General features: G+C 33.7%; 1 protein-coding gene across 1 annotated transcript in view; it reads right to left on the bottom strand.

Annotated features, from left to right (window-relative positions):
* Positions 1–2156: 2156 nt before the first annotated feature.
* LOC123559381 (uncharacterized) overlaps positions 2157–17599 on the bottom strand; it is an 85179-nt gene continuing 69736 nt past the window's right edge. Inside the window, exons 47-61 of the mRNA XM_045351121.2 lie at positions 17012–17108; positions 16405–16548; positions 15252–15347; positions 14732–14941; positions 12450–12699; positions 12009–12099; positions 11653–11737; positions 10612–10785; positions 9761–9922; positions 8242–8289; positions 7333–7455; positions 6418–6481; positions 5091–5267; positions 4220–4535; positions 2157–3607 (exon numbers count right to left, since the gene is read on the bottom strand). Coding sequence (XP_045207056.2) covers positions 3431–3607; positions 4220–4535; positions 5091–5267; positions 6418–6481; positions 7333–7455; positions 8242–8289; positions 9761–9922; positions 10612–10785; positions 11653–11737; positions 12009–12099; positions 12450–12699; positions 14732–14941; positions 15252–15347; positions 16405–16548; positions 17012–17108 — 2214 coding nt within the window. The 3' untranslated portion in view covers positions 2157–3430. The remainder of the gene's footprint in view (positions 3608–4219; positions 4536–5090; positions 5268–6417; positions 6482–7332; positions 7456–8241; positions 8290–9760; positions 9923–10611; positions 10786–11652; positions 11738–12008; positions 12100–12449; positions 12700–14731; positions 14942–15251; positions 15348–16404; positions 16549–17011; positions 17109–17599) is intronic.

Genomic DNA, 17599 nt, shown 5'->3' with positions numbered 1-17599 from the left:
TTTGAAAATCCTTCGCATTGGATAAAAAAAGATATTTGAACTATAAAGGAGGTTATGTTTGTAAGTAAAAAAGCATGCTTAACATATCTGAAGTTTTCTTTCACTGTTTGTGTGATTGCATGTAAAAACTAACTCGAAGTGACTCCACAAATATAAGACGGGGTTATCATTTGACGACTGTTTGTTTTGTTGGTTCAGAACCACCCATATCTGTAAATGTACATAAGATTCTATGCTTATATTAGATCAAACAAAAAATTGTGACGAAACCTTAAAATAAAAAGTTTACGTTTTCATTCTTTCTGGTTTATTGCCAAAAAAAGTTCTTGGTAACTTTAAATGGAGATATCACTGAAGGAACACGAAACTTTAAGTACTTGAATTCAATATAGATCTAGATTCTACAGAGAAATGAATATGATTTTATCTGTACCAACATATGACTAAGAGAAATTCGCTACAGCAATTGGTTCGGAAGATTATCAGTCAAGATGCGAGCAGAGCCTTCTAACTTTTAATTGAACAAATAGTAAAAAGACTAACTGGACACGTTTATTCTACTGGTAGTTGATAAATAAGTCTGCAGCACGTTATATCTGTAATAACTACCTATTGATTCTAACATAATTAATAATCTACGTTGGCAAACCATTGAAATTTACTAAATCCTGTAAGATGTTTTTCACTCGTTGTAGCTGCAGATTGGAATAATCGGCTCGAGGGTAATTGTTTAGGCGGTAATGAGGTTCTGTCGAATTACCGCGCAAAAAATAACTGAGAATAGGACATTCTCATCTCCACATTCAGCCGGTATTAAAATCTTTTCCTTGCATGCCATATTCTACAAATAATAGTAAACAAATATCAAGCGAATATCTTTCTTTATAGCACTCCTTTCTTACAGTAGCATATTTAAACAAAGTGCGGAAAATCAACGTCCGTAAACAGGAAAGACGCCATGACGTTTCAAAGACAAATAACAATGTACAGTGCAGCTGCAGCATGGGTATTTACTAAGCTGCTGCCGGTTTTTAACTATACTGTAGCAGTATATATTTGTTTTACATTTTTTAAGCTGCAGTTTGTAAGATCTATCTCAGTTTTAACCACGGTCTGGTTTAGAGGGGGCTAACCCAGCGAGCATCTCTTTAAAATCTAGACTATTCTACTTAAAATCCGACAAGTATAGTTTTTTGGCGATCAATCATTATCGAATTTTCTGACAATTTTCAGCGGACGCTTTTTACTAAGTATAGGGATTTATAAGTGTTCTCTGATTATGCTGAAGCTAGCGTTGGATAACATAGTTTACTCTCTTCTGAACATAATCTGGTACTATACTGAATCACGATATTTTTTGAAAACGATACATATAGAGGGTAATACTTAGTTACCCAGCGTAATTTTGTATCAGCTGCCAGAAGAAGTGCAAAATGTCCCGAGTGTTGTAGGCCCAAAGGTCACTATTCACTCCGAGAGCATTTGACCCAGAATTGCAGAGGGCAATCACTCAATAATGTTTACAGTACATGTGTCTTACTTTATTAGCAAGCGACTGAAACGAATTATATAGAGTACTCTATTTCATTGCATCAATATCGGCAAGGGACCCGTTACTAAAATATGACGTCATATAAAATATGTCATAAATATATGTGTGTTTGTACAGAGTAATGTGTTGCATATATTGGTACTGTTCAGTTTTCTTCATGTGTTTCACAAATCATTAGACATTAAATAGACGTTTTGACGAGACGGCATCTTGCGAACTGAACATGAACGCTGATAACTCTACTACTGTAGTGATAGAAATATGATAGAGGAAAATAGGAAACTGTTTTACAGTTCATGAGTATTGTATTTCTTTGCGATTCGAAATCATAGTTAACAGGAACTCAAAAGAAACAATGATACTCATATTTAACATGACGGCCATTGTTTACAAACTTACAAGTTTACGTAGTCATGATGTCCTTAACGTCAAATTAAAAACGTTTAGCGGACAGTAACGACAAAATAATTACGGGCACGCGCCAGCAAAATGCACAATCGCTGGACGTGGATCCTAGTGCAACCAAAAACAGCATCATTTTCGTAACTATAAATAGTAACATAGGTTTTTAGTGGCAAATGATTGGATTAAAATATTTACAATATTCAGGTACTAAGTATTTTATTACATTTTCATTTAATTCGATATTTCTATAACACACAAGCAAAACCATTCTTTACACTTACCAGATCATTTAATATTTGTACAAAGTAATTTGTTATAGTTTAAGTAACTGTTGCAAAACTTTACATGTGAAAACAGTGCCATTGGAGTGTAAATATAATTTTCAGTGTAGAAATTACACTATTGCTAAGTAGTACGACAACAAGTGCTTCAATATATTTAATTTTACTATTAGGTCACGAATAATATGATTAAATAAGAGTTATTCTTAAATTAGTGGACACATAATAAAAATCGGCAAATATGCGACTTCAGCATTCTCCGCTTCTTCACGGAAAGCCATGTCCACGTTAATCTACATTTTACAAAGAATGCCGAATTGCAAAACAAAATGTACGTAACCATACAGATAATGCCGAACGTCAATACGTGTCATTTTTTGATCTGGTTAATTTATCACAAGTTTCACGAGTAATTTGATTGAAACGTATTGTTAACAATGTTCGGTTTTATTTAACATATTTTTCAACACTAAACAATGTTCACAATCGCACTTTTCTTGAAATCAGCCTCCATTTATGAGCATAACAGTTGAAGAAATCACTTCAACACGAGTATACACATACATAAATAAAACCAGCACACAGTCTGTAAAAGGTGTCAATCTCAAAACTTTTGGCACGGTGGATTTCAGTCACGCAAAAATATCACATATATGTAAAACACAAGACGCTTTCACAGAACATGAAAGAAAGGAAAACAATCTTTCATTATAATACTTGATATGATTTCATGCGAATTGATGAAATACTTTTTTATCAGAGAAATACAATTCATATCACTCACATTGTGAATGGTATAATTTTTGTTTATTTACTTGCTTGTCATACATAAATGTTAGAATTATTAAGATAAAAGACTTGTTTATTTGTTTTTGGTAACTACGGAAAATATCTCTGAGAAGCATTTTAAACAAAAGAGCTGTGATTATTTCACTTTTCGGTGAGGTATATTCCATATTCACCGCAAAGAACCAAATATTCTCTATTTATTATATTCAAGAAGGGCGATATATTGCATATCATGTCATTATGTATGTATCTACGAGTAATAAACACATTGTAAAATGAAATGACATGCACCAGAATTTGAATAAGCACGTAAGTACGAGTCTGACAGACAACGTTTAAGTTTTGTAAGGCAAAAAAAATATTTGCGTAGATTGTTTTGGCCTTGCATACTCCTTAATGGGTCTCAACGTAAATCTTCATCATCCGAATCCAGTAAAATTTTATCTGAACCCATTTGTGACGTAGTTGGCGTTCTATTTTCCACGAAATCTTGATACTGATACGGTGTGACGTCTGCTCGTTGACGTGAAAACGACGGTAAAGGACGGATGTATTCAGATGTCATTTGAACTTCAGGTACCTAGAAGTAAAAAAAAAGATTTATCGCAAGTTTGATAGTTGCAGAATAATAAACCTTCGACGTTGACGTAGTTTTAGGTAAGGAGACGTTGGTCAAATTGACCTGGTCTGTCATAAGTAAAGAGAGAAAGCATTTGGATGTTTCAGAAAGAAACACTTGCATGTGATAAAAAGAATATTACATCTGCGTCTTTCGGCATTTAATTTATCAAACTCGAATAAAATTGACAAAATTTTATTCAACTCGTTTAACATATTCAATATGAAAAGACACTCATGTATTATCATGTAGATCTATGTATTTACAATAAACATGATTGTGTGTCAGTCAGGAAATCATTAAAGGAATTTATTTTTTCTCTAAAATGCTAATAGTCTTTCACTTTCATGATTTTGAAAACCTGTCTCAATAACTGTAGAATCATAAAATTTGCTTCAATGGAAGATAATAATTTCTATTCCTTTTTTTTATAATTATCAGTAACATTAGTACGAATTCGAAGTCATTCGTAACTTGCACATAATTGCTTTACCAACATTACGTAACTAACTGTAACATAAAGAACATAGCAATTTAAGGATCGTTTGTAAATGTTATTTCAAACTTGTATACCGGCTGTCGGTTACGTAAAGGTGTAAGGGATCTCGGACGGTGCTGTGGTGCTTCATGTGATAAATCTACAGGTGGTCGACCTCTCCTTGAACCATTAAGCTGGCGGTGAGATCGTGGTGGTGTGGCCGTCACTGAAGCAGCAAGTGTCAATTCTGCACCACTTCGACCATTTTCTTTCAAATTCGACGTAAATCGACCAGAATCAGACAGAACTGAATATGCCCTCTCAGACACAGGTCGTTCTTGTGTGTGGTCAAGGTCAGATCCTGCTTCTGAAGCACGGCCAGTCGAAATGTAGGTATGTTTCTTGTGTACTCTGTACAAAACCAAAGTTAAGTCTAAATATGTTAAAGTATGTTAACATTTCGTCTCCTACAAACTGGCATTAAAGATATTTAATGCCAATTTTAAAATGAAACATTTTGTCTTTAAATATTTACTTCAAATATAGAAAGTCCTCTTCAGATGTATTCAAGTATACAACATATATAAATTAATTGTTTATGTAGAGTTATATTTATAATTAAATCCCAAGCAGTAACTTCCGATTGTTAAAAACCTTCAGTTTTATTGTGGTAGCCCACAGTAATACTTTGCTCAATTATACATGTATTAAGTGTGTACTGTTTAAAATCGAATGCATAGTACTGTTAATAAACATAAATAAATCATGTCCACATAAACTATATGTAGAAATTGTTCATTTTTTCAGATCTAAAATTTGTATCTAGTACACTTTTAAGCATTTCTTTGGACAGTTGTAACTACCATATAAAATGATTCACATGTATCTTTCATGACTTTGGTTTACTAATTGACATTTGTCCCTAAAAATTATACAAAGAGATCGACTATTTTCAGTTTTACGTACGTTCCATTGAGTTTCTCTATGAATACAGGAACTTGTATGGAAATGTCGTCACGGATGCTGATACTGTCATCTGGGGTCCTGGGTTCGGGATAAATGGGTACTTTATCTACAGCCTTCTTATTGTCACGAAGATCTGACAGCCGATAGTTCACGTATTTCATGTTTGTTTCACCGTACCTTGAAACAGGAACAAAAACATACATGTATGATCTGGCCCTGTGTTCACAAAACATTTTTTCGGTCTCAGCTGAGTTTGAGTTTAAAATTTAAATATCAGTTTTACCAAAACTTCAAAGTTAAATTTGAAAATAGTTATTAACTTAAAGGGCAAGGAATGTCTGACAATAAGTTTCTTGAGTGTAAGATGTAAAACATGGTAATTTTTTTCAGTATAGCTGGAAAAAATAGAGAAATTATTTTACAGAAATAGGTAAATACAGTTCAAATATGTACGTAGAATTTTTTTTATTGCCATGGAAACAAATTTGCCGCCATTCTGGTCAAATATTTAAATGCTCATAACATTTTCATTTTTAAGCCGATTTTGAAAATTCTTCGACTTCTTTAAATGATTTTAGAAATTCTAGCAGATGGAATTAATATAAGAACATCATTTCCTTTTCCCTTTCAAGCTTAAAGTTTTAAACATGCTATTGAGATATAAATGACAAATTAAGTTTCATTGTCAAACTCAGCTGAGACTGAAAATGTTTTGTGGATACGGGGCCTGGTTATATTAATGACATCATGATTATAGCTTGTAATTATGTAAAAAAGATACACATTCGTAATACTATTTCGTGATTCTATGTACGTTCATCTGCAAAGTCTTCCTCATAGTTTTTCTCTTCCGTACGGTTTCATCGGACCTTCAATCATGTATGTACCGTTTATGATTATGGTTCCTTCAATTATCTAAATATCATATTGTCATATGAGCATTTCTATGTTTTACAATTTTATTGTCATAATGATTGACCTATCGATGAATGCTTTTATTTACAAATCATTTACTTTGGAATTGGCGAGGTTTAAGATTGAGTTTAGGTGCACCATTAACCGGTTTAAACTTTAGCATGCTAGATAAATTGTCGTCTGCTGGAAATGTCGTCTGCTAAAATTGTAAAGTTCATTCAATTTGCTCCAAAATTGGAAGAAATATTGTCAGAGTAGCAAACAGCTTAGAACCTGATCAGACGCCGATTTAATCGGCGTCTGATCTGGTTCCAAGCTGTTTGCAAAGGCTGTTAAATTCGCCTGCACCATTAACCGGTTTAAACTCACATAACGTTGTGACCTTTATGCCTGATTTGTTTTTGTTACTTACTTGTACACATGTTTATACGGTGATCCCTCAGGAACAATTTTCTTCTCCTTTGCAAAGCATGGAACTAAATTAGAAGATTGAAATATATGCTTTTAAAGCAAAATTTTAGTATTACATGTACTAAAACCATGCACTTTATCTACAGTTTGGACGGCTCATTGACAAACATAAATGCTATAAGATTAGTTTCCGTCTTCTTACTCACAAAAATGAAATATTGTAATAAGTTATAGTGATGTGCGTATATATAAGACCGCCGATAGATGAACTCCACGCGGCTCTAAACCTCTACTGTATAATTAAGACAGACACTCCAAAACCTGACCCTTAGACTTTTTATTGACCAGCGTAACAGATACATTAATCTGCAATGTTTATCTGAAGAAAACATTTATACTAAGCGTTGTAAAAGTGACACTTCACACATAAACAAAATTAAATAACCAGAAAGAATGGGATGTAACGCAAAAATCTTGTAAAAGTGACTTTTCAGAGATAAAAACAAATAAACAACGCTGAAGACTCAGGTGTAACAAAAACATACGTTGTAAAAGTGACACTTCAGACATCAACAAAAATAAAATACTCCGAAGACAGAAATATAACGAAAACAGACGTGGTAAAAGTAACACTCAAGACACAAACAAAAATAAATAACCCTGAAGATTGGAATATAGCGAAAACAGACGTTGTAAAAGTGACACACACAAAAAAAATAAATAAACAAAATAGATATCACCGAAGACTGGAATCTAACGAAAACAGACGTTGTAAAAGTGACACTCAAGACATACAAGTAAACGAAAGTAAGTAACACCGAAGACTAGGATATACTGAAAAGAAACATTTTAAAGGAGGTGATACTTCAGGCAAAATACAACGAACACATAAGACGGACGTTTAGTATATACTCACGTCGTTTTGTAATGCACAAGAATACCAAGATGGCTATAATGAGGATGATAATGAGCACAGAAATAACTATAGCTGCTACAACACCGGCCGATATACCCTCTCCTTCCTTACTAGCAGCAGCACCTGTAATAAACAATGGTAAAGTATTTATTATGAAGGCAAATTCAAGTTTTCTGTAAGAGGGCCTTCTTGTCTAGAATTGGTGACAGTAAAAATGTTATAGTTCTTTTGGAAAATCTTAAAGACAGGTCAATTTCTGAAGAAGTGTTTGAAATTGCAAATTATACTCCTTTAAATCTCAGTTATACTTTAAAATTTCCATTTTGACTCAACTTGTGGTTGGATTAGTCTTTGATAATTATAAAAAAATTAGCAGACAATTCTTTCCTAGGGAAACATTTCCTACAAGAAGTATTTCCTATAGGAACGCATTCCCATGGGAAACTATTCCCTAGGTATCAATTTCCTATGGGATTCCCATAGGAATTATTTCCCATGGGAAAACTAAATAATCTATTTGTTAAATAAACAAACTAGTATGTACCTTAAAAGTATTTTTATAAGACAGCTATGGTGATTTCTGATATTTTAAATGAAAATAAAAAATAATATTTTCCCATGAGAAAACACCGTTTCCATGGGAAATGACTGTTTCCCATAGGAAATCGGCAATTTCCCACGGGAAACAAAATATTTGAATAGCAATATCTACAAACATAATAAGACTAGAATAGTGAAAGTTGTTTGTTGGTATATGGTAGGTATGGGCTTACATTCAGTAGCATTTCAAAGTTCAAAGTGTTTGTAGAAGTATTAAGCGTTTTTGCCAAATATTTTCCGCGGCAAAATAAAATTGGCGGTAATTTATAATTAAAGATAGCTTCAGAAATTAAAACAAAATCCTATTACCTGGTGTGCTTTGAGAGACCGATGCCGTGGTAAATTTTGTAGAAAACGCTGAAAAAAATAATTAGAAATTACAGTTTGATCAACCGTTTCCGCAACAATAGTTTTCCTCAATTTCTCTTTAGATATCAGGTTATACCATTTAAAGTTATTCACCTTTCTAAATAACTCTGAGGATGGTAACAGGATCTTTTTTTTTCAATTTTCAAAATATCTTATTTTTGAATATTTCGATTATGGGAATATCTTCCAAATATAAACAGCCAGAAGCAATCAAAAAGGTTTTGTTTGTTTGTTTTTTTTGTTTGTTTTGGGTTTAACGCCGTTTCTCAATAGTATTTCAGTTATGTAACGGCGGGCAGTTAACTTAACCAGTGTTCTGGATTCTGTTCCAGTACAAACAAGTAACTGCCAACTTCCCCACATGAATCAGAGGTGTAAGACGAATGATTTTAGACACCATGTCTTTTAACAAATTGCTACGGAGAGGATACGCCCCGCCCGGGGATAGAAGAACCCACGACCCCGCGATCTGTAGATCTGCGCTCTCCCTATTGAGCTAAGCGGACGGGCTAAGCAAAAAAACGGCAGAAAAGGCTTCAAAAGAAGAAGCATTAAAAATACTTTTAAAAACTTTCGTTTTGTAAATTTCCAAAGACATATACGATTGAGTAAAACAACGGAAACTTATATACAAAAGATAATTAACATCGGACGAAATATTTTTACGAGTGGGCGTAACATTAACTGAAAATATACAGTAGGGGAAACTTCCCATTCGGGAAGTCAGCCGCTGGGTTTTTCCTTACTTCCTGAACTGGAAACTTGATACTAAATATAGTAACTTGCTTCCTGTTCGGGAAGTAAAATCACCCTTTTTTGACTTGTTTTATTCAAAATGCCTGGTGCAAAACAATATACATTGTGTCATTAAATGAAATACACCATTGCAAACTTTAGAAATATGTTTAAATTTCTACCGTTCATTTTTATTTTAGATATCCTAATAAAATTTATAAAATTATATTCAACTTTGAAATTATTTAATTTCAAAATTCCCCGCATTGGAAACTTAACTTCTTGATCGGGAAGCTCATTAGATTTATATTGAATTGCTTGTCTTTCATATAGTACTTAAGTTACACAAATAACACTAATAAAACACTTCTTAACATTGCCCTGCTTGATGACTGCTGAAACAACTTAAAACTTCCAAATGCCTCAGCTCTATTTTTGTCACAAGTAGGCAGTTTATACACGTACACATGCAGTTATTATATATTTTGTAACACGTTTTCCGTTCGGGAAGTAGGGAAAAACCATTAATTGGATTCCCGAACGGGAAGTTTCCTCTACTGATATAAGATTTGGTATTCACGAGTGAAAGAAAGTTGATTAACTGTATTTTTTTTCTATTTGTTTTTCACTGGGTGATAAAAAATTTAATTAGATATCTACTTAAATTTTGGTTTTAACAACTGAAACACATGAAATAAAAAAATGTAAAATGAAATTAACTTACGAATACAACTATTTGAATATACACTGCCGGTATCAAGTGTTGTATGTGTAATAGCACACGGTGTGCATGATGACGCCCCGATGACGTCGTTATAGAGACCAACAGGGCACAAATCACATTGCTTACTAGATGAGTTGTAAAATTTCCCTGTGAAACACGAGGCTGGAATAGGAAAAATGTCATAAAACAACACAGTTTCGTTCTTTTTTAAACTAATACGTTCGCTACTGGACTTTCTTAAATAAATCAAATGTAATTGGTTAGGTTATTAATCAATCGAATCTTTTATGAAATAGGCCTACTAAACTAAAAGACGTAAGCGGCATGAATCGGAAATAAGACAAACTGTAAATAAAGTATTTATTTGTGATGTATGTTCTGCTACCACTGTAGATCTAATCAAATAATCAAATATTCATCCCAATAGTTTACACAAAATCTAAAATATTACCGGTAGTATCTAAGTATTTTCAATACAAGCTATAAATTTGTTCTAGCAGTATCCCAGTAGATCTACATATGTTTTCAATGCAATCTAAACAATTGTTAGCAGTATTTTCAATACAATCTAAATATTTCCAATGCAATCTAAAATATTGCCACATATAAATGAAATTAATGATCCTAGCTAAAAACTAACATTAAACACATTTGAAAGGAAGATAGCTTCATAGTTTAAAGGAAGTTTTGCATTTCAATACAATGGACGGGAAATGTGCTTCTTTAACCGGTGGAGTAAGTACCCTCTGGCCACGAGGTAATATAGTCATGGTCGCGAAATACAAAAACGAACATTGGTCCTTTTGGGATTCCTACTGAAGTACTACATTTATCTGCTAAGACAAACTTACCGTGGCAATAACTCGCTGCTGGGGACCCTGTACTACTTGTTGTATCACTACCAGAACACGGTGTGCAACTAGACAGAGTGGGAGTGTTTGAGAGTACGGTCCTATATGTTCCTCTTGCACAACGGACACATCTTGCACTGTCCCTATCATAGTAATAACCACTCCCACATTTCACTAAAAGTAAAAAAATTATAACGAGCTTGGTTTTGCTTGGACTCATTTAACGTAACTGTCCTATTAAATCATATTATCACGTAGCCGTATTAAAAATTAAGAACTGATATATCCCAAATGGCGATTTGCCGTTGAACAAAATCATATTTTGGAGTTTCAGATGCGTTAGAATTATATCAGGAGTGCAAAGCCCGAGTATAATATATATAATAATGCGCATCTGAGAGACAAAAACAATCGTATAAAAGAGCAAATAACTGTTTCAGATGTATCATTTCGGGTCTAACACGACACAAAGGATAAGTATCTATATCATTGAAAAAAGTCACAAGACTAAAAGACTAGACACACCAGTAGACACCCCATTTATTGCAGGTCTGTTACAAACTAGACACACTATACGTTGCAGGTCTGTTACAAACTAGACACACCATTTGTTGCAGGTCTGTTACAAACTAGACACACCATTTATTGCAGGTCTGTTACAAACTAGACACACTATTGGTTGCAGGTCTGTTACAAAGTAGATATAGCGAGTATGGTTGCCGGCAGCAAGATGTGACTCGTTACTTTGTTCTGCATATTTGGTATTTTTTCCGTACTGTAAATTTGAATTAACTTACGACGTTCGTTTTCCACATCTTGACCTTCCAAAAAGAACATGACGAGTTAAAATCTATGCTGTAGGTACTTACTACATTCATTTCCCGTGGACAGACTTGCAAGTTTGCATGATCGAGTCAACCTTCACACTCCTTAAAGCTGACTTTCAAGGGACCATGTTTTGGTCAATTAAAATTCACTTATATCATTCGCTTTCTATTAGCTGACTCAAAGAGAAAAATGCCCGATTGTAAATTTTCTTACCACATTCGCTTCCTATAAGTTGACTTCCAAGAGGACATGCCGGGGTCAACTCAACTACGAGGGAAGACATCACTGGTGTTGCAATCTACAAACATATGGAAATTGTACTTCTGGTGACTTTTTTCATTTTCTGTTGAAGTGTAAATAGCTTTGTGTCTTATTTGTGAGTTAACAGTGTTTTGATAATAAGTCCTTAATAGACGAAAAAACAATTTGTGAAAACCACCTTCAGAATATCTTCAATGCACATGCTTGTAGCTAGAAATTTAGTTTCTGTCAATGTAAACTATTTAAGTTTGATCTATACGGTAAGCAAAATGACATAAATATAAGAAATGTATGACTGTAGAACCAACCGGCTCAATGGCAAGCATCTTCCTGTCAACTGATGAAATTTTGAAAGCGTCATCTGGTCCTACGGTCTGTGTTCCATCACTGACAGTGTCCCTTGAATATATATATATGAAAATGAAAGTAAACAACGAAAATCCGGAAAAGTTAAACATAAAAACACAATTAGTGGGGAACACGCCGCAAATAGAGCCGCGCAGGAACAGTCACTGAGTTAAACCTTCGGGATAAACTTTTACAGCTGAAGTCGTATCGAAATGTACCCTGTTTGCATATGGTAAAATCAAGTCAGGCCGGAGGTCCTACCCACGTGCCCGACTGAGTCTGAAATAAAGTCTGAAAGGGCACATGAAGTCTTTTGCTGGAATGGTTCTAAATGACATTTTTTAAACGTATCTTTGTAACTTATTTAGACACAAAAAACAAACAAACAAAAGAGTACTCACGGTATGTTTGGGAAAATTATATTCACTGATGCAACTGTAGAGGACGTGCACTCAACTGTTACTTCCATCGTGCACTCAACTTTTCTGTCCGTACCTCCTTGTTCTGTCTTACAAAGGTCAAACGACCAATCAGAATTCATCTGTACAAGTCTGCTCGTCACGTTTGCAAGAAGATTCGCCTTCTCAGATTCGCAGTCTGTTATCTCGTACATTACTTGCACATTCAGGTTATTCGTAGCAGACGACACAGCTTTTGAGAGAAGACAAAAAGGTCAAGATTATCACAGATTGCTCATCTGCGTTTCACAGCTCAAACAAGTAACAATGATTGAAGAAGAGTCATCCAAGAAACATTTCTGCAAATATTACTGTGAAAACAGACCTTCATATACTGAGTACATGTTTTTTGTCCATAGGGCCATATAGGGAAATTCAGCCCTTACCCTAGGGGCCATTATTTTCGAAACAACAGTATGGTATTCACACATTAAGCAGAGGGTCACATAAGGAACATTTCTACTGAAATATATAAGTGATTTATCTGCAAGTGGCATTTGAAGGTGTGAAGCTCTGGCGGCCATTTTATTTTGACTAACCGGAATATAAGTTATGCAATCATAATTAGCAATCATACAAGGAACCAAAGAAATGATTGCATAATTTCAAAATCGAACCTTTGGTTTAGTAGAGGATGTATGCTTTTTCCCTTTTAGCTTTAGCAACCATGTTTTCTGACGAATAAGAATATTAGGGTTACCAAGCACACTTTATGAGATTATTTTAAGATTGGAAATGACTTCCTGACTTTTTAAAGCTTCTACCTCATGGATATAAGGAAAGAGTGACTACACGCTCTGGTTGCCATGTTTCTTGAAAAATTAAAATAATTAGAACGGTCTTAGTAGAGCGTCTCTCATAGAGTATAAGCTAACAGTTTCTATTTTTGTAATTTCAAATACTTTAAATAGAAGGGAAAGACCAAGCCCTTTTGAAAATTAGAATATTGTTTGAAGATAGTTATATTTCAAGCTATGGCTGTTTAACGAATCGAATGATATCATATTCAAACAAGACATTTATTGTAATGACATAAATATCAATACAAACATTTTATAAGTAGAAAAACCTTCAAATCTAAAAAAAAAAAATCAAAGTGTATTATAACAAATGAAAATACGCAATTAGTGTTTATTGGCAAATACACCCTGTACGAAAAAAGGAACTGTTTAACAGCTGTAAAACGTCTGTAAATGAACTGTATTTTGAAATTACAGCTGTAAAAGACCTGTAAGTGGAAAATGACCAGAAATACAATTGAAATTTACAGGTTTAAAACATGCAGTTCTCAAAAAATACAGCTGTAAAAAATTACAGTTGAAAGTTACAGCTGTAAAATGTTCATGTCTCAAAATTACAGCTGTAACTTTTTTGGAGGGAAATATGAGTACTGTCAGCCATCTTTAATTAAATTTGGCGGAATATAACTGAAGTTCACAAAGAAACAACATTTTCTAAACTATTGGAATTTTAACCATTATAGAGTAAGTGCAACTGTTTTATCATGTAATATAGTTATAAAAGGACATATATATGTACGTGCATTAACTATTGACACTATATTTGAAGCTGATAAGTTTAAGTGAAATAATTACAAAATTGTCATATGTTTTCATGACAAAGAAAGAAAACAAGATCTGATACACAGTATCTACTTTGACTATCCTACTAATTTTGCAAATGCTATACTGTAAACATGTTTCATTACTGGGTTTTTTACTTACAAGATCATTTATTTTGCAATCTTTGTAGTAATTGCTACCTTTTATAGAAAATTACAATTCATCCTAAAACTTTTTGTACCTCTGCTTTCGTCCCTTAAAATAATGTCCTCTTTTTCAACACCTGTAATATTTCTACAGCTGTAACTTTGAGGCATTTTTACAGCTGTAACTTTAAGGCATTTTTACAGCTGTAACTTTGAGCTGTAAGATTTTTTACAGCTGTATCTCATTTGCATAATTCGAACTGTTTTACAGTCGTTTGACAGCTGTAAATTGAAATCTACAGCTGTAAAATCAATGTTGATAATGAAATCTACAAGTGTAAATTTGAAATAATCCTGACTGTAATTTTGAACAAAAGTACAGGTCTTTTACAGCTGTAAAATTTCATACAGGACCTGACAAATATGATACCTCGAAGTTATTCATTGGCCATCGAAAGTAATATGTTATCAAATAGTGATAATGAAAATTAAAAGTAATCGAATAGTAAAAACCTACGTGCACAGGATGGGTAAAAGAAATCCTCTGTTCTATCTGCCGCATCCCACATTCCGTATTTACTGCACGTGTAATACAATGGCGACTCCTCGGAAAGGGTGTAACCATTCTGTGTGCACGAGATTTCGCACCTTCTTCCGTCCTCGTCCGCCTGTTCGGTACAGACTTGTGACAACTCTTCCGGTATGGTGATGTCAGAGCAACTCTTACCTAATGTTCAAAAAACTTTCAAATGTCTAATTAGACGAAATTAAATGGACAGTCCAATTACTTTAACTGACATCGGAAATATATTAAGCCTTCAATTTAAGTCAAAATCTAGGTGTTATAATATAAGGATTGGCTAGTGTGCCTCAAGGCGATATTGGCACACTTGAAGAGGTTTTGGCCATATGGATAAGTCTCATGAGTCATGATGCTTTTATATGTTTAAATTCGGTGCAGTTTTGTTACTATATTTAGTAACATATGCAATAATCATTTTTATCAAAGCGGGTCCTATTTAAAGGTATATACGTACGTGTTTTGAAGAGTCTAAATACGCATACTGCTGCATTTCCGTCAATCGAATATTCGGCTATACCTATACCATGTACACCCCAATCCATTTCCGTCTCTTAAAAAGAATTTGATCAATACAGTGTAGGTGTGATAATTGTATGTGTGACTGAAATGTAACGTGTCAGTAAATACATATGGACTACAGCCAAATAAAGAATGTGAATTATATAGTACATACTTATTGAAGGGATTGCCGGTCCATGGTTTTGATTATTGATCAGCAAGCCATTCAGTAACTGTAAGTATTTTATTACATGACATCAGAAATTGATTTTCAAGGTTTTATTATTATGATTATTTTACTTTTTATCCCAGTATGGCGATTTCCGAATGTAGACCAGTCATATACATTTTAGTAGCATAAACTATGGACTGGAGCCATGTGATAATGCTAAGTAATGAGCAGACCTGGGTTCAATTATTTTCAAAAGTAATTAATTAATTACAATTAAAATAGAAATGCTTCAGTTAAATTACAATTATAATTACCTGCTTTTTACAGAAGTAATTAATTCATTACAATTATTTTAAGGAAAATAATTAACAATATTTAATTATTTGGCAATATATTCACAGAGAGAATCATGATGTTACTATCAAAGACATATTAATGATGCAGATTTATAAATGCTTATTGAATTTCAAAAACATGAACAGCTCAAAGTTTACTGTCTGTCAGTGAACACGATATTACTAATGAGAGAGAAATGCGACGTTTGTGCATTTGATACTTGTCCTTTTTTTAAATTTTGACGTCAGATAGGAAGTTTTTACTGTTTTTAAAGTTGTAATACTTGACCTTAGAGACAGTGTCTGAGGCAGATCACGGCATATTGAGAAAAATAGTGCAGAACTATTTATTATACAAAATATATTGATAAAGTTGAGCGCTTTTTTGGTATCTGTGTTCTACCATGATTGTATGTCCTGCTTTTCAATACCAAAGTTTGACCGTAACTAGTTTTAATATGAATTCTTATTGGCCAGTTTGGTAGGCTAGCTTTTGCGCAATCGAAGGGATCGAACAACAATCTTATTTACTGAACAGTATTTTTTTTACCAAAAATAGTTGACATGTAAAACACAGGACACATAACAAAAATGTTTAATACCACCAGATACAGCTGTTGATGATCTACTTCCGATTGCTGTTTGAGAAAATACAGCCGAGGCATCCCAAAATGGTCTGGTAATCCTGGAGACATCAACTGCACGTGCGTCACCGGGACAACTCTGGGCGCTCGGGAATACTGAAGCTAAGGTAGAAACACGCAATGTCTCGATGCTTACAAAATTATGTTATAGAGAAGAAAACTTCAAACACTGGACATTTTTTTTTATGTGTATGACTTTGACTACTTGTGTATGGCAGTTCAAGAAAACAAATTCGATACAATCTAAATTTCAATTTGTAAATTAAATAAATTAATTCATTCAAGTTATGTAAAACTACATCACTGTGGAAACTAAGATATTCAATTCGTTTAGATTTAAGATGAGTCCGTAATATTTTTGGTGTAACTATGTTTTCACCAGTATATACGAGCGTCTATACCATCCTCTTGGGCTTCGCATGACCATAAAAGTAACGAAATAAATAAAACGCAATCATTATTTGTTTTAGTGACTTTGTTGCGAATATTTTCCTTCTTTATAAAAGTTAACACATAAGGTAAGGTTACATATTACTTCATGATTGGATAAATGAGAAATAAATACCTTGGAACGCTCTGTCAGGGCACTGATTTGCCTGTGTACAAATCCCGTTTGACAGTTGGCTGTTGAAGTCGACAGTATGGAGAGCCTTCAGTGGCTCCTGTAAAAAACACGAATAAGATGTTAAACTTCAGTAGTACATACGAGGGATGTTCAATAAATACCCAGAAAAGTACTATCAATTCATCATATATCATCAAAAACAAATAAAGCTGCTATATAATTTAGACTAGGGAATGCTGAGCTGATATGTCTTTGGGTATATAATAAATAAATGCTAGCCCCATGGCAACATCGTGTGACGTAATCCGACCAAAATTTGTGCTTTTTTCAATTTTACATGCGCTAAAACATTACCTTCCACTTACCTTTTTTTTAAGCTACCTTTTCTTAAATTCACTAAACATTGATGTAAAGTGTAAGCGTTACGTCAATAACGTCAAATTATAAATATGACATCAATAAAATGTTTGGCAGGCATACTGTGTTGGTCATCAGTGAAAATCAGTGTTGAACGGAGAAATGAGGTACTATTTTGTGTTTTGAATCGGAAATCAAGGAGAGACAAATGCTATGCTGCAAAAGGTTTAT

Source organism: Mercenaria mercenaria, chromosome 10, assembly GCF_021730395.1.
Source record: "Mercenaria mercenaria strain notata chromosome 10, MADL_Memer_1, whole genome shotgun sequence".
NCBI classification, from domain to species: domain Eukaryota; kingdom Metazoa; phylum Mollusca; class Bivalvia; order Venerida; family Veneridae; genus Mercenaria; species Mercenaria mercenaria.
This window is presented reverse-complemented; position numbering and strand designations above follow the sequence as displayed.